The 21,656-nt window shown below is 34.2% G+C and overlaps 1 protein-coding gene across 4 annotated transcripts in view; it reads right to left on the bottom strand.

Moving 5' to 3' along the window:
* The window catches only part of LOC126884024 (O-acyltransferase like protein-like), a 190,726-nt gene that overhangs the window by 32,995 nt on the left and 136,075 nt on the right, over positions 1–21,656 (bottom strand). For all 4 annotated transcript variants that reach the window (XM_050649807.1, XM_050649808.1, XM_050649810.1 and 1 more), the window contains one exon: positions 4,169–4,340. In XM_050649807.1, the coding sequence (XP_050505764.1) occupies positions 4,169–4,340 (172 nt within the window). The remainder of the gene's footprint in view (positions 1–4,168; positions 4,341–21,656) is intronic.

The following is a 21,656-nucleotide window of genomic DNA, read 5'->3' as shown; positions in this document are numbered from 1 at the left end:
TATAATCTAATTGCGATACCTTTTCTCTTCCAGTTTTATTATACAATATCCAACTATTTTGTAATGCAACATGGAGCATCCACGTAAAAATTGGCCTATTCCATTTTTTGCCACGAATACTGATCCGGTAGCAACTTACATTCTGATCCATTTGGTCAGTTCCTCCCATAAATGTATTATACATGGCGATCAATTTCGGTCTAGAAACAAGTATGTTTCGTTTGAGTTTCTGAGAAAATCTTCTTACTTGACCTACTTCTTGAGTGCCGCAGGATGATGAAATCATTGTTGCTGCTGCATTATCCATCCACCGGACATATAAATTGTCCATCATTTCGTTCAATAGCTCTTTCAAAATAACCTCGATCTTTTTTTAGAAACTCATTTTTAGGAGTTAACGGACATCCTCTGAGAACTCGGTTTTCGCGAATGGTTCATATTAATTCTCGTCAGTGTCTACATTATTTGTATCTAGAGGTTCTACAAAAATATCGCCACCTAGTTCATCTTTATAAATTATATCAAGGCCTTGAGCAAGCGAAAATCCTCGTCTAGAACAAAAATAATAAAATTTAAAATATAGGTAGTACAAGCGCCTAGCGTTGCGTTAAGGCAACGGCTGGGTTACAACAGGCACTGACAAGTAGTTATTGATCAAGTCATATAAATTATTTAAAATATGTTTTGTTAGAAGTATAATCAACACAAATTTAACATATATAAATAATTAGTTTCATTTATATCGAAATTATGGTACTTACTCAAATCGAATGTCCATTATTTTCACGTTCTAATATTATACTCAACTTCAAATGCACCAAACTAACAAACAGTTCTTAATACCGCAAATAGATACGCATAACCGATTATGCGATTATGGTTGATGAAATTTGCAAGGTCACACCTCTTTTATGACTGTCTTATGACTTCAAGCTCCTCCCCGTTGCTTTAAAGCAACGCACGGCGCTAATGGGTTAAAAAAGAATCAAAATTATGACTGTAACCTAAAAAGGGATCGCATAAAGTACGAAACATTGATGCTGTAATTAACTCGGTATAATTATTTTAAAAATCGACCTGTCCGAGCGTTTTGCTTATGTGCTAAAAATAAACGAGTTAATATAGGGGGGGGGCGTAACACTAGGTGAGTGACAGAAGTCTTTGAAAATACTCTTTCGGAAGGTACTAATGTGGCAAGTATTGCCAAATATTTCATAGACAAATAATAAAGCTCAGGGAAAGTGGATTTTTATTTTTCCAAAATTCCATCGGGTTATTTTTTCTTGCGAAATGTGACATATCGCAAGAAAATGTGGCATAGGGTAGAAGACGTAAAATATAAACAATCGCTTTATATGTATTACCGACACCGCCGCTTCTCGATGGTGTCATACTCGGCTTGATATTTGTAATAAATATGCCTAATATAGATTTTAATACAACGAAATTGTTTGTTTGCCTTCAAAAAAAATTTCTTGTAAATAATCAATATTATTTTAAATTAGATTTATATGGTGTATAAATTCAATTTTTATCAACTAATGTGATACCAAAATACCGGTACTTTTACATAAATACCGGTTATTAATATCGGATAAAAATCGTCCGGGATTCCGGTATTCGGGATCCCGGAATCCCGGTATTGTGAGTCCTACTGGACATGGACATTACATTGAAACGCTGATGTTTGAAATGTTTATTAAAATGTTTTAGTCGGAGAGAGAAGCGGAATTTGTGCGTGATAAGTAATATGGAAAAAGATATAAAGATAAAGTTTTCAATCCTAATAGCAACATTAATATTATTTTAAGATTTTTAAATTGAAAACTTATTGGTCCATTTCCCTGGTGACACCTCCAAGGCTTCTACAATATGCAAGCCAGATGGATGCTGCAGTGAAGACAAAAGGGAAGGAATTCTACACTATGCAATTCACAACCACCGTCTGCAGCTTGGTAAAGTTCCAACGGAAAATGGACCTAGTTACTCTATAGGAGTAATAATAATAAAAATAAAAATGTATACCATTTTTATTCAGTTGCAATGTGAAGGCAAAACAATCTTATTTTTCACTTAGAATACGGAGCGCAGTCCAGCACTATGAACCGGCATTTTCGACTCTTATTGGAGTCATCTTCGGAGAGGCTCTGCTCCATACTCGAACTGACCAACCATAAACGCTTATCCCCACCTTGTAACTGACGTGTATGGTTTAGGTGACTAGCGTCATCTGGCAATTGAAAGATAAAGTTTTCAATCCTAATAGCAACATTAATAATATTGAAAAATATTAAAAATATTACTAAAAGATTTTTAAATTGAAAACTTATTGGTCCATTTCCCTGGTGACACCTCCAAGGCTTCTACAATATGCAAGTGCAGCAGGCCTACGCCTCTCCGAAGATAACTCCATTTTTAATGTTTTTCAATATTATTAATGTTGCTATTAGGATTGAAAACTTTATCTTTCAATTGCCAGGTGACGCTAGTCACCTAATCCATACACGTCAGTTGCAGTGTGGGGATAAGCTTTCATAATTGGTCACTTTGAGTATGGAGCAGCAGGCCTACGCCTCTCCGAAGATGACTCCAATAAGAGTAGAAAATCGTCGGTTCAGAGTGCTCGACTGCGCTCCGTATTCTAAGTGAAAAATAAGATTGTTTTGCCTTCGCATTGCAACTGAATAAAAATGGTATACATTTTTAATTTTATTTAATATGGAAAAACTATACGGAGATATGTTGAATTAGTTGTGTACGTGACTTTTCCCAACGGCCGGAAACCAGAATGGGGGAAGAGGGTAGTTATAAGGGGTCAAAATCGCGGTTTTTATTATTTTCTTTGTGACGCTCATGGTCGAGATAGTGCACCAAAATTTGGGAATAAGCAGGTCATAACGTAACTAAGTAAAATCTCTAGAAGCGGACCGTTGCGTCGCCGACAAAAAGGTGGGGTAGGGGTAAATAAAAAAAATATAAAGGGTTTTTTGCAACGTTCATGATTGAGATTTGAGTGCACCAAAATTTGGGAATAAGTAGACCATGACATAACTAAGTAATATCCCCAGAGCCGGAAACCAGAGAGGGGGACGAGGGTAGGTATAAGGGGTCAAAATCGTGGTTTTTATTATTCTTTTTGTGACGCTCATGATCGAGATAGTGCACCAAAATTTGGTAATAAGTAGGTCATGACGTAACTAAGTAAAATCTTCAGGAGCAGAAGGCTGCGTGGCCGACAAAGGGGTGGGAGCAGGGGTGAATATAAAAAATATAAGTAATTTTTTTGACGTTCTTGATAGAGATAGTGATCCAAAATTTGGGAGTACGTAGATCATGACGTAACAAAGCAAAATCTCCAAGGGCGGAAACCAGAATTGGGGAAGACGGTAGTTTTAAGGGGTCAAAATCGCAGTTTTGTTATTTATTTTGTGACGCAGCACAACATTTGTCAACATTTGTCCCCCACGCAGCGTTCCGCCTCTGGAGATTTTACTTAGTAATATCATGATCTACTTATTCCCAAATTTTGGTGCACTCTCGATAACGAACGGCAAAAAACCCCTTATATTTCTATACTCACCTCTTCCTACCACCCCTTTTTACCCCAAGCAGCGTTACGCCCCTAGAGATTTTACTTGATTACGTTATGACCTACTTACTCCAAAATTTTGGTGCCCTATCTCCATCATGGGCGTTACAAAAAAAAAATAATAAAAACCGCGAATTTTACCCCTTATAACTACTCTCGTCCCCCACTCTGGTTTCCAGTTCTGGGGATTTTACTTAGTTATGTCATGGTCTACTTATTTTCAAATTTTGGTGCACTGTCTCAATCACGAACGTCGCAAAAAACCCCTTATATTTTTTATATTCACCCCTGCCCCTACCCCTTTGTCGGCCACGCAGCGTTACTCCCCTAGAGATTTTACTTAGTTACGTCATGACCTACCAATTTCCAAATTTTGGTACACTATCTCGATCATGAGCGTCACAAAAAAAATAATAAAAACCTCGCCTTTGACCCCCTACAACTACGCTCGTCCCCCACTCTGGTTTCCGGCCGTTGGGGAAAATCATCTACACAACTAATTTAACATATCCCCGTATAGTTTTTCCATATTACTTATCACGCAGAAAATCCGCTCCCAGCTCTTAGACTATTTTTTACCTCCAAGATTATGAGACATGCCATAAACACCAATTGCACATCCTAGACAAAATAAAGGCTTAATTATGGGTCCAAGCATAGAACGTTTAACGCCATTAATTTTTACGGAACCCATCCGGACAGACAAATAAATTAGTCCCAGAGTTGTTACACACCATATTGTGTTTAATATCTGAAAAAAAAAAATTTAAACTTGTGATTTATAATTATTGTGTGTATATGACTACTTTTATGATGTTTACAATACATGTATGAATTAAACATTTAAGTGCGTTCGCGGATACCCTGGACAACTTGTCGTTGACAACTCTTAAACCCACCTAATATAAATAATACCGCTAATAGATAGATATACAAGGTATATTTACTTTTAATTAATATTAATAGTAGAGGAGGAAAGTATGCTAGCTAAATTTTACAGTCACTCGAGCGTTATGGGAACCTATTGGGTTGTGGTTATTAGCTCCTAAAACCAAAAAAAGTTAAGTAAAATTTTCCATTTTAGTGGGGACTTTCCATTCTTTAATTTAATTTTCCATTTCCAACAATGGTTTTTCCGATTATATCGCCATTTATCCATAATTCGAAAAAATGTCTCGAATAAAAGTTAGTTATTATAAATCTGCAATAAAAAATGGGGGCTCCTATTTAGATTTTTAACTAACCCCCACTTCACCTCCATGGAGGGTCGTGTTTGGTTCCATTCGATAGATTTTTGAAAAATAATCAATAATGTGTATTTTGCAATTTTTCGATCTGATGTTCATTTCGCGAAATATCGCCGGGTTCGTATTCAAAATTTTAAATTTTTAATCCTCACCACTCTCCGTGGAGGGTAGTGTTTAGTATTATTCGATAGATTTTTGAAAAATATTGAACACGTATTTTTTAGATTTTTGATCTGATGTTCATTTCGCGAAATATTCGCTTTTTTTGTGAAACTTTTTGACTCACCCATTTCCTTACGCCCCGCGCTCAAGTCGCCAGATATTTGAAATAGACATTCTTTTGCATCTACTTAACTTGCATTATCTTAATCTGACAATTTCGAGCTTTTCTAAGGATAGATTTTTTTGCGGACCCCCCTTAATGAACTCCTCTGTGTTAAGAGCTAATATGGTAGAGGTACATCTGCAGGGTACCAGTTTTTTCCCCATATGGTAGTCTGACGCGCTCGAGTAACTGCAAAAATCCCTGCTTGGGCTCCCCTACGATAATAACTAATTATTAAATTATACTGGGTATACAGGGTGTTTGGTAAAGAATAGGCCATATCTTAACCTCAGGTTCCTGAGGTTAAAATAGGCCGATTTAAGCTAACTTACCTTAGTACAAAGTTTATATAATAACCGAGATGCAGGGTGTTACAGTTAAACTTTTTTTCTATTTATTATTGAATATTTCCTGACAGGTATGAGACAACAACATGAAATTTGGTATGTGGGGGTTTTTTGGGTAGAGAGAACTAAATTCCCTACCTAAAATTATGTATTGCCCAGAGTACGCCACATACGCCTTTCAGCACTCATTTATTACGTTCAATTTTTTTATCCTTCACTCTGTATAATTTTGACATTAAAATTTTTATTCTCCTATTAGTTTAACGTAAAAAAGGTATACTTTTTCATCTCCCTAAACTCAACCGTTTTCGAGACAAACGCATTTTAAATCTGCGATACACAGTGCCGGTTTATGCACTGGGCGCTTGGGGCGGGCGCCCAGGGGCCCGGGCCCCGGAGGGGCCCGTAGAGACCCGTTCCTTTTCTTAATAAAAAAAGTTTAGTCCGCTAAATAATCTACATATTTTCCAAAATGGAAAAAAAAAGACGACGAAATACCTGCGATTTCGAAATGGTCTGATTTTAAGACTGATGACTTTCTAAAAACTGTGAACTTTTAAACCAAAGAGTGATTTTAAACCAAGGGGTGAGAAAATTGTAAAACAATGTACCAAGATGGAGACAAACCTTATTATAGAAGATTAAATAAAAGCAACTTTTATAGAGGAAAACCCAATGAAAGGAAAGAAAATAGAGAGCTTGGCTAATATACGACGCAAGTGTTTATTGTTTCCCGTGCAAATTTTTTTCAATTGAAAAAATAGTTAACTGATTTTGGACGGATTCACTGGAAACATTTGAATAGTTTGCTCAAATCTCACGAAGAAAGTAAATTTCATCTGAACTCTATGGTTACATTAAGAAAGTAAATTTTATCCAAACTCTATGGTTACATTAAGAACAAGATCATCATTAATTGGAGTTATAGTTATAGACGCTGGCTTGAAAGAGTAAGTAGAACGCGAAGCTGACTATTGGAAAAGCTTCATAAGAAGAGTTGTTTTCACTACCAAATTACTTGCTTCTCAAGGATACAATGAGGATTTAACAAATCGTCATAAAGGAAATTACTTAAGTTGTCTTGTATACTAGGCTAAATTTCACTACTTTTTAGCTGAGCATTTACAACGGAATGCGAATAAATGAAAAAGTTAAATTAGCTATCTGTATCACTAAATTTGCAATGAATTCTTGGAAGTAATGAAATCAAAACTTGTACTCTTTTGACACTTTTGACTCTGTAAATGCTTTAGTTAAAAACTAGGGATCTATCATTCATCAAATCTATTTTTTCCAGTTAAGCAATAACAGAGACGAAAAATTAGCAATTAAAAATGAAGCCAAGACACTGCAGAATAAAATGGATACCTTTGAGACAGTTCTATTCACACTGATTTGGACAAAAAATTTGCAACGAGGTAATGCAACAAGCAAAACGTGAACGTGAAGAAACTGTGGACTTAAGCGTGTCAATTGAAGTAGAATTAATGACATCTAATTTGAGATTTGTTGAAGACGTAAGAAATAATATTTTAAGGGAAGTTGAACTAGAAGCCAAAAATATTTTTTACGAAGACGAGGATATCTCAAACATATTCTATACAACTGACCTTCAAAGAACAAAGAAGAACAAAACATTTTTCGATGAAGCAGGTGAAAGTGAAACAATTCAAGAGGAAAGAAAGATTCGGAATTGAAGTATTTAATGTTATATGCTACAATAATTACTCAAGTTCTTTTAAAGAGAATTAAATGCTACAAAGATGTTACATCAGCTGTTAGATGTTTTTCTACGCTCAATAAAGAAGCAGTCAAGACGTCAATTAATACTTTATGTGTGAAATATAAAAAAGGTATTGATAAAACCAAAGAGAATTTGCATAGTGAAATTACTCATTCTATAACATGCCTATAATATAGTGGACTCACGCAGATGACATTGATCTCGTTGGAGACTCCATATTTTCCACAAAAGACATTTTCAACAAGGTGGAAGGAGCAACAAGCAAAGTAAAGCTGAGGATTATTGAAGAGACGACGAAATATATGTGTATAAATAGATCGACACGAAGAGACAGGATAGGACAAAATGTGACGGTCAACACCTTTAACTTCGAAAGAGCACAACGTTTTAAGTATCTGGGGGCCATAATTACAGCTGACAACGATGTTACTAAAGAAATAAAAGACAGAATCCAATCAGCAAATCGCTGTCTATTCGCACTGGATAAGCTTATAAAATCAAAAAATCTTACAAGAAGTTCCAAGATCAAAATCTATAAATCTATCGTCAGACCTGTACTAACATATGGTTGCGAAACGTGGACCATGACCAAATCAAACGAAGAAAAGCTCAGACGTTTTGAACGAAAAATACTTTTGGACTAAGATGGGCAGGCCACGTGCACAGACTTCATAACGAGAGACTTGCAAGACTGGTATGGGAGGAGATTCCTACTGACAAAAGACCACTCGGACGTCCCAGAATGCGATGGAGAGATAACATCCAAGCAGATCTCCGAAAAATGAATATCCCATTTGACCCTAGGTTGATGGAAGACCGAAGAAATTGGAAGAAAGTTGTACAGTCAGCCAGGACCCACCCAGGGTTGTAGCGCTACGTGATGATGATAGCATGCCAAAAGTTGAATAAATTTATAAAATTTGGTGTCATCCAGGATGTAAGGATTGTAGGCAACATTTCCAAGTATTTTACCTTTACTGCAAGTTTATTTCACGATACCAACTTCTACTGTGTCAGGCGAGCGTTCTTTTTCGGCTTTAAAAATAATAAAAATATATTTAACGCTAAATTTGGGTCAAGAAAATCTAGGCGCATATCACTATCGTATTATAGGAAATGTTGGAGCAACTAAATTGTGATAGTATTATATGACAGATTACTAATGCCTAGTCAAGAAAAAGTCATCTAATCTTTGTCATATGTATTTTTTTAAATATATTTTTTTGTTTGTCATGCGTTGTTTTGTGTAACTTTCTGTTTTTTTTTTATATATTTTTGAATGTACTTTTTCGAATATTTTTTACATTTACTATTCTTCTTCTTCTTGTTTGGTTTAAAAAAATATTGTATGGATTGATATTGTATGAATGAAAATATTGTAAGTTACAATAAATACATTTATTTTCTTGTTAAAAAAACTGACAACGAATAACAAATAAGGGGGCCCCTAAATATTTAGCGCCCAGGGCCCGAAGTTAGGTTAAACCGGCACTGGCGATACACCATCATTGTTAGCATAATATCATTATAGTTACACTCGAAAAATAATTTAAAACCATAATAATTGAAGAAATTTGCGATACATTTTTGGATAATTTTATGGTTTTAAGTTATTTTTCAGGTGTAACTACATGATACTATGCTAAAAATGATGGTGTATCGCAGATTTAAAATGCGTTTATCTCGAAAACAGTTGAGTTTAGGGAGATGAAAGAAGTAGGTATACCTTTTTTAAGTAAAACTAATGGGAGAATAAAAATTTTAATGTCAAAATTATACAGAGTGAGGGATAAAAAAAATTGAACGTAATAAATGAGTGCTGAAAGGCGTATGTGGCGTACTCTGGGAATACATAATTTTTGGTAGGGAATTTAGTTTTCTCGATGCAAAAAACCCCCACATACCAAATTTCATGTTGTTATCTCATACCTATCATGAAATATTCAATAATAAATAAAAAAAAGTTTAACTTTGACACCCTGTACCTCGGTTATTATAAACTTTGTACTAAGGTAAGTTAGCTTAAATCGGCCTATTTTAACCTCAGGAACCTGAGGTGAAGCTATGGCCCATTCTTTACCAAACACCCTGTATAGAGCTTGTATGTTTATCTACCAACGGTATTATTTATACAGTGCTAGTCAAAAGTCCGTACCCCCCTCGTATCTTTTGAACGATTATTCCTATAATAGTGAAATTTGAAAGGAGGAAATAAACGGACGTAAGCTTCTTAACTAGTAATGACAGGTGACGTAATAGTGACAGATGACGTTACAGAGCCACTGTGACCGATAATTTTAAATGGGACCTTATGGCAAGTGATACCTCGCTTGAAAGGTATTAAAAATACCTATTCAGTCATACTAATTTTGTTTGAGTTTAAGCTAATTTTGATGAATAAATGAAATAAATATAAAATTGTAGTTTCGCATTTAATTAATAAAAATTCAAAATTCCGCCTATGATTACTTGTCAAACAGGTTGACGTTGACGTAAAAACTACTAGAGAATTAATAAACGTCAACTTTTTTGACAAAAAATCCATAGGTGGACATTTGAATTTTTATTAATTAAATTCGAAACTACAATATTATATTTATTTAATTTATTCACCAAAATAAAAATCAACCTAAACCCAAAAAAATTAGTACGACTGAATAGGTATTTTAATTACCTTTCAAACGAGGTATCACTTGCCATAAGGTTCTATTTAAAATTATCGGTCACAGTGGCCCTATAACATCATCTGTCACTATTACGTCACCTGTCATAACTAGTTAAGAAGCTTACGTCCGTTTATTTCCTCCCTCCAAATTTCACTATTATAGGTATAACCGTTCAAAAGATACGAAGGGGGGTACCGACTTTTGACTAGCACTGTATTATGTTAAAATGCGCATGCGATTTTCTGATAATTTATCACTGTCTAGTCGCCGACAGGTATCCGCGAATGCACTTATTATTGTACATAGAGTAACGAACATAATTTAAAAAAATTACTGGAACTTAAGAAGTATAATAAAGGTACGTAGAGATATGCGAACACTTTGCGCCGTGTGTGGGCGGTACGCGTTCGTGGCGGTTTCGTTAGATTAGTACACGTTAGTACGTGTTTTACAAAAACGTACGGCGTACAAACGGCGCGAAGTGCGCGGCGCACGTGTCTATAAATACCTCTTTATAATATAATCCGTGTAAAGAATATTGATAGAACCATATTTACAACACAGCTCACTTGTCCCAGAAGGTGTCTGGAGAGGAACAGTTTCTGAATTAAATATTTAAAAAATCTAGTTCTCTGGCTTTTTTCTGATCTTAGGAGATCAATTGAAAATATTTTTGCTTTATGTTTCGTAGATCTACTGGATCAAAGGTCAAGTTTCCTTTTTGTTTTGGTGTTCTAGATGCTTTTTTGTGATGCCAGTAATTTCTTTAATTTTTTTAAAGTGAATACTTCTTATCGTTCTGTATAGAATTTTGGCGGGTGTAAAATCGTATTGGGCGTCATTCAAAAATGGTGACGCTAGAGGTTAGCTTGCGGTTACTCCTCGCGGTATTTATAGGCATTTTACTTAAACTTATATAGGTACCTACTTAAACAAATTATTTAGGGTAGGTATAACAAAACTGGACGTCATAAATTAAATCACAAATTCTGGGACCAAAAATAGATCGACTGAATGTAACTTACCTTATCACAAATGTGCACATAAAAAAAGTTACAGCCCTTTAAAGTTACACAACGAAAATCAATTTTTTTCCATATACCGAAAACTTTTAGATATTTTTTATTGAAAACGGACATATGGTATTCTTATGGCAGGAGTATCTTAAAAAAACAGTGAAAATTGTACAACCCATAAAAATTTTATGGGGTTTTGTTCCCTTAAACCCCCCAAACTTTTGTGTACGCTCCAACTAAGTTATTATTGTAGTACCACTAGTTAAACACAATGTTTTTCAAAGTTTTTTGCCTCTTAGTATTTTTTCGATAAGGCAGTTTTTACCGAGCCGCGGCTTCTTTTTTAATATGCCTACATCAAAATGTTTTGTTCCTTTAAACCCCCCAAATGTTTGTGTATGTTCCAATCCAATTAAACTATTATTGCGATATCATTAGTTAAACACAGTGTTTTTAGAACTTTTTTGCGTTCTAGTATTTTTTGATAAGGCAGATTTTATCGGGATGTTGGTTCTTTTTAATATAGTTCAAAATATACCTGCAAATGCAAATTTCAAATAAATTTTCATATTATTACCCATATACAAATATGTGGTGAATTTGACAAATTAATATTCAAAATATCTGGATAAAAACTGGCTTTTGGAAAAAGTACTAAGAGGCAAAAAAGTTGTGAAAACAGTGTGTTAAACTAATGGAAAAATAACAAATTGAATCTGATTCCTTAGTGAAAATATAACGAAAAGATGTGGTTGCAGTAAACGCCATATCAATATATTTTTGTGTCGTGTTCCTGTTGATTATATGGACCAGTGTCTGTTGTAGTATGGTAGAGTATGCTTTTTGAAGAATAACTTAACTCAAGCTTCACGGAACGTGATTCCCAACCTCTTAATTAAAAAGTTAACAGACATAATTTTGCTATGTTCGAGTGAAGAGGCGGCTTTACCTATTGTGCAGGGTGTGCGGTGCACACGGGCGCCGACATGTTGGGGGCGCCGAGCGCCAAAGTGCGGGTATTTTACTTTGTTTCAACATAAAATAGGCTTTAAAACGATTAATGAAAAATTACATTGGCAATTATGCGCGATTTATAGAATGCCGCCCGCCCGTCTGTCCGTCCAACGCTCCAATGGACGGGCGGCAATCTTTTGATTCGTTTGAAGACATATGGACAATGATTTCGAAATAGGTTGTGGAACCTCTAAAGGTCAAATTGCTTGGGACTTGCCGGGCATTTTCAAAGGCGTTTGTAAACGTGTCGCGGGGTAATTTTGCGAAATAAGCGTTTACGGAATGGATTATGTATTATATTTAAGTTAACATGTAAATATAAAGTAAAGCGGCTTTTCTTTTGATTAAAATTATTTAAAACGAAGATTTTCTTTTATTACTACCACAATTATTGCGACTTTAAGCGGAGTCAGAGCTTCTCAAAAATTATCTGTATTAACAATTTGTTGTTGGTTTCTTTAGTTATACTGAAAATACGTAGTTCATCGTAGATTAAATTCGGGTAGGTTGTTCTGGCGCTGACAATACCTATTGGCTCCCGACATCATTTATATTGCACTATCTGCATCTGGATTTTTGTGTACATTATAAGCGTACATAACACCCTCTGTACCCTATGTACTAACTAGTACTAGGTGAGTACCTATTCGACTATTCCATTTTGACTGCGCGTCTACCAGATAGTCCTCGGGCCCACATATAAAATTATTCTTTATGACCACACCGTCGAAAATTTTTGTACTCGTTATTTGGGTGGAGTCGGACAAATTTGGAGCTTGACGCATTTTGGTAGTGTGGCGTTTGTCTGTCAAGCTGTCACGAAGTTGTCAATTCTATGCAAGAAAAAAAATTATAACCACATTGGTTATTTTATTTTAATTATTGGTTTTTATCATATAAACAGCGAAAAAAATTTTGTCGTACAAAAACATTGGGCCATATGACGCGTCGGACACGCTCGGAAACTTTTTGAAAATTTTGGACCCATTATTTTTGTCCGACATGTGATTCAATATGCATTACACATGTAAAAAACAGTACAAAAATAAACATCTGTGGTACTAAATAAAAAAATTCCAGGAAATTTACATCTTCGGCGCATGCGACTGCGCATATGCCCCGTGAAAATTGTCCGTCATGGTTACCACATTATTGTAAAAATGTTTTATAGTAGATTGTGTTAAAATTAGCCATGTGGTAATAAATTTATTATTTTCATATATTTGACATATTTAGCGTGTCCGACGCGTCATATGGCCCAATATTTTTGTCCGACAAAATTGTTTTCGCTGTTTATATGATAAAAACCATTGATTAAATAAAATGACCAATGTGGTTATAAATGTTTTTCTTGCATAAAATTGATAACTTCGTGAAAGCTTGACAGACAACGCCCCACTACCATAATGCGCCAAGCTCCAAATTTGTCCGAATCCACCCAAATAACAATAGGTCTGGATCCCGCGTATGAAAAAAAAGTTGATTAATAGCAAGCTGAAAATTTGTTAATAGCTTAAGGGTGTCTAGTCGAATAAACTTTGATATGTGTGAACACTGGATCAGGGACAGTTTTAATTGTGGAACAGGTTAAAAATTTGGAACGGTCACAGCACGAAAACGGCACATTTATTTTGTCCGACAGAACGAACAGATTTAAACTCTCCGAACAAAGATTAAACTCTCATGCAAAAATCAGACTGCTATTTATCACCAAATGGGCGTTTTAATGAGTGGAACATGTAGAATATGTCAAATGACAGGAATTATGACAGGTAATAAATAGCAGTCTGATTTTTTCATGAGAGTTTAATCTCTGTTCGGAGAGTTTAAGTCTGTTCTGTCGGACAAAATAAATGTGCCGTTTTCGTGCTATGACCGTTCCAAATTTTTAACCTGTTCCACAATTAAAACTGCCCCTGTTTCAGTGTTCCCATATATCAAAGTTTATTCGACTAGACACCTTTAAGCTATTAACAAATTTTCAGCTTGCTATTAATCAACTTTTTTTTCATACGCGGGATCCAGACCTACAAGTACAAAAAATTTCGACGGTGTGGCCATTAATATTAAATTTTATTTGTGGACCCAAGGACTAAAAGGGCGCCAGGGCATCAACTGCACACGGGCGCTACATGGGCTAGAGCCGCCTCTGAGTGAATAATGTTTGAGTCATTAATTTATTCAAGTGCTTCACTAAAAATCATATAAGCAGTTACTTTTTTAAATAGAGAAACTATGGAATTTTAAATTTTGATATAATAACAATTTGTGCAGTAGTACTAACTCCAAAAAACTGTAATGTGTCAGTGAAAAGTGTTGGTGTAAGGAAAAGATGCCGAACGACAAAGCCTACACGAATTCCAACAGCAGGTAAAATTCCAAGAGCACCAGATATTTGTAACGAACTATTTTATTCCTTTTTTTGAACATTTGAACACGACATGAAGGACTTAATTGTTTTAATTAATTCATGGCCAATCTACACTTTGCTTTTTTAACTATTTTTCTATAAATAAACGATGATTATATTTTTAAACATGCCTCAGTCTTTTTTCTTTTCGCGTAATTTATCTCCGATCCTTATTTTCAGAAAGGTAGACAGACTACTTATGAAAGTAATGGTAAGTACCTAATTACAATGAAATGACATTTCTTCTTCTCTTCTTTCTCGAAACTCCTTATGCCCCTCAGGGGCGTCGGAGGTTTTATTCATCCTCTATCCATGTCTTCCATTTCTTGCGGTCCTTTGCTAACTCTTTCATTTGTTTAAGTGTTTTTCCATTTTTCTGTCTAATTTCTATAATCTGATCGATCCATTTCTTCCTTGACCTCCCTTTCCTTCTTTTACCATATCTTTTTGATTCCATCACCTGCTTTTGTAGTCTTCCTTGGTACATTATGTTAATGTGTCCATGCCATTTTAATTTTCTTTTTTGAATCTTGGTTATTATCGATTTCTGTTTCAGTCTTTATCTAATATCTCCACTTCTTATTCTGTCCAATTTTGTTTTTCCTGCTATTTTTCTAAGCTGCTTCATCTCCGCTGCGTTTATTATACTGTCTATTTTTGCATTGTTTACACATGTCTCACTTGCATATATTAAAGTTGGTACAGATATTGCATTGTATACCTTTAGTTTTATTTCTTTATCTATTTCTTCCTTTCCAAATATTGTTTTATTTAGTGCATAGTAGATCTTAGCTTTTTTCGCCCTGTATGAGATTTCTTGATCTAGATTTCCATCTCCTGATATTATTACTCCCAGGTGTTCAAACGTCGAGACTGTTTCTATTATTTCGTTTTTGCACCTAAATATCGTTTGGTTTATTTCTTCCATTTTCTTTTGGGCTACTATCATGGTCTTCGTTTTCTTTACATTTACCTCCGTTTTAATATCTATAAACGTAATATAAAAGTCTTCTCCTATTTCGTTTTTCTTTTAAATTATATTTCTCAGTATGTATATATTATCTGTTGTTCTTCTTTCCTCCCTAAAAGCAGCTTGTTATTCTTCTAGTTTTCCTTCCAGTTCTTTCCTGTGCTTCCTTTCTATTATCCCGGTGTAGACTTTATATGCCACTGATGATAAGCCTTATAGTTATCACATTCCGCTTCATCTCTTTTCTTGTGTATTGGTATCAATAAATTTTCTTCCCAGTCTTTCGTTATCTTTTCTGTTCTCCATGCTTCCCTCATTATTTCCAGTAGCCAAAACTTGCCTCGTTCTCCCACGTACTTCATCATCTCCGGATCTATGTCATCTGCACCTCCCGCTTTTCCAATCTTTATCCTTGCCAATCCCTCTTCAATATCTTTGATATGAATTTCGCCTACTCGATTGTCCCTATCCTCTTCTCTTTCCTGCTGTCCTCTCTCCTCATTTTGTGGGTTGCTTGCCTCAAATTTTTCTTTATAGTGCTTATTCCGTATGGTTAGTATGTCCTGTATGTTTGTTCTCAATTCATCTCGCTCATTTCGAATTCCTCTTATTTGTTTCCTTTTTGTTCCTTTCATGCTTCTTATTTTATTCCATAACTGTTTATTGTTATTCCCAAAACATTCGTTCAATCCTTCACCGAATTCCTTTCAGCTCTTCTTCTTCGCATCTTTTACTAGTTCTTTGTTTCTTCTTCTCTGTCTTGCTCTTCATTTGTTTTTATGTATCGCTTCCACATTTATTTCTCCTTTTTTACTGCTTGCTTTTTTTCCTTATTCTACTATCCAGTCCTTTTATTATTCTTCCCATTCTTTCTTATTCCACATACTTGTTTTGCAGTGTTCCATAGCGTGTTTCTCAATTTTTTCCATCTCTCTTCCATATTCCATATTTCCTTATTGTTTTTATGCTGTTCCAGTATTTTATCTGTCTCTCTTTGGTATAGCTTCCTTACTTCCATATTTTTCATCTTAAGTATTGCTATTCTTGTATATTGAGGACTCCCTATTATTTCCATTAGTTTCATGTTTGTCTCTGTTGCCACTAGTCTGTGTTGGGTACCGAGTTCGGCTTCGTGCTCTGTTTTTATATTTTGTATCGTTAGGTCTGCGTCTCGAGGATATACTATGCAGTCAATTATGCTTCTCGTATTTCTTTCTTCTGCTACGTATGTATATTTTTCGTTTATCGGTTGATACCAGAAAGAATTACATATTAACAAGTCATTTATTTGGCAGAAACTTATCATTCTTCTACCATTCCTACTTATCGTCTCTTCTCCATACCTTTCCAAGCAGCCTAATGCCATATTTTGATCATTTTCTATTCTTGCATTCCAGTCTCCTAGTAAAATGATGTTTTTGCTTTCCTCTTGTAACTCATCAATAAGTTTCTATATCTCATCATAGAAATTGTTCTGTTTTTTCATGCTCTGTTCCTTCTACCGGTGCATATACCTGTATTATGTGACATTCTTCTTCTTCTAACTCTATTTTTATGTATAGGGTTCTTGATGATACTGGTTTGAATTTGGTTATTCTTCTATTCATTTCTTTTGTTACAACTTTTCCCACGCTTTCTTTTGCCCTTTGTCCTATCTGGACTCCGGAATAATATAGTATGTGCTGCCCTCCGATATCGACAATTCCATTTCCTACTTTTTTCGTCTCGCTGATTCCTATCAACAGCAGTTCAAATCTTTCCATTTCCTCTGTTAATTTACGTTCCTTTCCTGTTATCGAGGTTATATTCCATGTACCTATTCTGGTTTGACATTTGTTTTCATTTTTCTTTTTTTTTCCTTGTTATTAGTTATCCTCGTTGTTTGCTCTTTCCTAGTACTGGTTGTTTCATGTCCTTTCCTATCCGTTCCTGTCTCCGTGTGTTGTTCTGGTTTTAATCTTAGTTTTTTGCTGGATGGGTTACTTTCATCATTTTTTCTCTTTGGTCATTTTCACTGTGTGGGGATCTATCACTCATTGTTCTGGCTCTAGTTTTATCTATGGGCTTTTCTGTAATATGTTCCTTTCTTCGTTCATCCGTTGGAGTATTCCATGTTGTGACTTCTTCTATTCCGTATTCATCCCCGTTTATTATTAGCTTGTCATATTTAATCTTCGCATTATATCCTTTTGTTCTTGCTTTTTCATGTGCGTTAAAAGTATTTTTCTTTGTTCCAAGATGGTTTTTCTGTAATGCTCATTCACGAACCATTTTGTTTCTTTTAATTTCCCACTTGCCTTTAGGATTTCCATTTTTTTACTTCCACTTGTTAGCTCAGCAAGGACCGGCCTATCCTAGTTGTTAGTTTTACCGCCTAATCTTCTAGTTAACTAGTTTCACCTCTTTTTACTTCACAATGTTTTTTTCACTGTAAATTTTACAATATGTTCACTTCGTGTCATGAAAAACTGGAAGAAGTCTTATAACCAAAAATCTTATTTTTTAAGTTTTGTAAGTTGATCTTAATATTTCTGTTGTCTCTTGGTCTGCTCTGAAATGTATTTCCATTTTGTTCATGACTTCCTGCACTTTGTTTGACAACATTTGGGTATCTTCATTTTCTGTTCCTTCAAGACCGTATATAATTAAGTTTTTCTCTTCATATCCCTCTCAATTTTCTCCATTCTATCTTTCTGTTGGTTTATTTCTTGCTTTAGTAGCATATTTTCTCTTTTGAGCTCCTGCTTTTGATTTCTTAATTCTTTAAGTTCTAAGGGTATTTATTTCTTCCTTCCCCATTTCCCAGTTCTTTTTTCAGATTTGGCAACACCGCCAAAAATTGCTTAGCGGTTACCTTCTTATCGAATTCAATAATTGTTCTGTTTATTTACAGCTAACCTTGTTATTTTTACTTGCACTTGCTCTGCCGGTTTTATTCACTTAAAAATGTTTTCCACCTACCTCTACCGAAAGTACACTTTTCCGGACCTGATTGTAGGGAGCAAAGTTATACTTTTCCTCCCTAGGGAGGAAAAGTAAAAGTGACGTCATGGTATTTCATTCATGAAATATAACTTATTGACGCCCTGTACAATATCTATTTTCTATTACGTAAGTATTTATACATTTCAACGTTTATTTAAAAACACTCTGTATTATTCAGAATGGTTAAAAACAGTAAATTGTTATTCTGATTTAACAATGTTTACATTAATAATTTGACTTATATTTGACAGTTGACAGTTATATTGTACCTACTTGTTAGTTTTATTTCTAATAAATTTTGTTGGTTAGTTACATAAATAAATTAAGTAAAAATGAAAAAATGACTTGTTATTTGAGGAAGGTTGAAAAACCATATGTATAACATGGGAGTAAAGTGCCTTTTCCTCCCTTGAATGATTACTGCCCTCCGCTACGCGTCGGGCAGTAAACTTCATTCTCGGGAGGAAAAGTAGCACTTTCCTCCCTTGTTATACAAATAGCTATTGCTTCACTCCGAATTTTGATGTACAATTCACCGTTGTGTTTAGATGCGACTTGGTATGGTGTTTAAATTTTATTTTCACCTCCGTTTTAAGTATTTACGCGATTTGTTCACCGTAAATTTTCGAACTTGTTTATCTAGCCAAACCAACGTTGCCATCCTGCAATCCAAACCTTGCCAAATGATATTTCAAGTAACTTTTTCTTTAATTTTTTGAATAGGCATATGGCAATATATTTAATTTGTTGATAGCGCCCAATAATTACTACTTTTTAATATTAAATATTATTTCAAGAACTCACCCCTCTTTAAACTCTGAGACTGTAGCTTACCGGGGCATTCCGAGAAGTTATGTAGCACAAAGTATGGCTTATTGGGCGGAGGTAAATTCCTCACCAACCAGTAAAAACATATAATCCGACAGGTATTTTCCTCACCAAATTTAAAGGTTCCTATTAATCCGGTAGGTATTTTCCTCACCAACTCAATCAGGTAATAAAATAAAAATATAGGTTTAATTTAAGAATTTCTATTATGAAAGCATCCGAAATCCGAATACAAGACATTAATTTCTTAACATTATAATAATAGTTTATAATATAGATAATATGCAAGACGTATAAATTATTCTTTAATATTTACTATAATAAGACAGACACTTTACAAAATCCATTCTAGTCATTTGATTAGACTGATATCTTATTAATAAATTTACTACATTTTTCAATTTCAGTTTAACTCGTTTATCTTTGTTTGATAGCTTTTGCAATATGCAAACTTTAAATTTTAACATACGTAACTACCTGAAATTCTTAAATTTTTTCAAAGAAAATATATATGGATGGATGCGTATTACAAAACGATAAATTAAAATGCGAATGAAAAGATTCGCAAGCATTCGTAATAAGAATAACAGAAGAATTTGCCTCTGTCCACAAATATGGAGAGAATATAGCATTTTCGTCTATATAAGTTTCAACTAAATAATCAACATATCTATCTAAAATTTTATTTTCTGGTTTGCATGACATTAAATCAAACACAAAACAATCTGATACGTCTTCTGGTTTTATATACAGGGTGTAACAAAATTACAGGTTATAAATTAAATCGCATATTCTGGGACCAAAAATAGTTCGATTGAACCTAACTTACCTTAGTAAAAATATGCACACAAAAAAAGTTAAAGCCCTTTGAAGTTACAAAATGAAAATTGATTTTTTCCGATACATCGAAAACTATTAGAGATTTTTTAATGAAAATGGACATGTGGCATTCTCATGGCATGAACATCCTAAAAAGAAATTATACTAAAATTTGTGGGGGTATTGTTCCCCCATAAAAAATTTATGGGGGTATTGTTCCCTTAAACCCCCCCAAACTTTTATGTGCGTCCCAATTAAATTATTTTTGTAGTACCATTAGTTAAACACAATGTTTTTAAAACTTTTTTGCCTCTTAGTACTTTTTCGGTAAACCAGTTTTAATCGAGATGCGGCTTCTTTTTTAATATGTTAACATAAAAATTTTATGGGGGTTTTGTGCCTTTAAACCCTCCAAATGTTTGTGTACGTTCCAATTAAACTATTATTGCTGTACCATTAGTTAAACACAGTGTTTTTAAAACTTTTTTGCCTCTTAGTATTTTTAAGAAAAGGCACCTTTTATCGAGATGTGGCTTCTTTTTTAATATGGTTCAAAGTATACCTCAAACTGTAATTTATAAATAAATTTTCATATTATTACCGAATCTCTAAAATCGTACTTAATAGTACACAAATATGTGGTGGATTTAAAAAAGTGTTCAAAATATCTCAAAAAAAACTAACTTTTCGAAAAAGTACTAAGAGGCAAAAAAGTTTTAAAAACATTGTGTTTAACTAATTGTGCCACAATGATAATTTAATTGGAACGTACACAAAAGTTTGGGGGGATTTAAGGGAACAAAACCCCCATAAAATTTTTATGGGGTACACAAATTTCACTATAATTTTTTTTTCAGATGTTTTTTTCATAAGAATGTCACATGGCCGTTTTCAATAAGAAAGCTCAAACAGTGTTCGATCTATTGAAAAAAATCGATTTTTGTGTGGTGAAATCTACAACCATGTATTTCAGTGTTCGGACACATTTGAATGATTGCATTATGTATAGCCTTTTCAAAATCTACAAAAATTTTACTAGGATCACTAGGATTACACTCAATTTTGAGAGCTTTAAACATTTCTGATTTTAATAAATAAAAAAATGGCTGTAAGTTTCTGTTTTTGTTTGGCTGTAAACAGTATAATAAAGAAATTAATTTAGCCCAAGACTAGTGCTTAATTGCAAATAATATGTGGTATAGTAAGAAATGGTACATACATACAAGAGGGGCAAAATTATGGAATAAATTCATTTTCTCTAAAATGGACGATTTTGGAGAAAAATGCCGAAATTTTTGGCCTATATTTCATACTACTGACGTTATCCATCTGAACGGGATCACGTAGTCGATAATTTTTTTAAATGGGAATAAGGGTCGTGTGGTAGCTCATTTGAAAATATGTTTAACTCTCTATTCAGTAATATAAACATTAACATAATTATTTGTATAGGGTGGCCAAAAAATAATTCTTGGATTAAATTAATTGACGCAAAAAGAAGAATGTATCTAATTTATTTGACTCAAAATACATTATATTACTGCCAGAGAATAGAAAAAAAAATGTTTATTTGGCAAATAAACATTGCTTTTCGCTTAAATTAAATGTTCGAACTGCCAAGAGGTAGGTGAGAGGTTGTTTGAGATTTAATTTAAGTAAAAATTTCTACTACCTACTCTGACAGCAGTACAATGCA

Source organism: Diabrotica virgifera, chromosome 4 (genome assembly GCF_917563875.1).
Source record: "Diabrotica virgifera virgifera chromosome 4, PGI_DIABVI_V3a".
Taxonomy (NCBI): domain Eukaryota; kingdom Metazoa; phylum Arthropoda; class Insecta; order Coleoptera; family Chrysomelidae; genus Diabrotica; species Diabrotica virgifera.
Note: the sequence above shows the minus strand (reverse complement) of the source record. Positions and strands in the feature narration are given on the sequence as shown.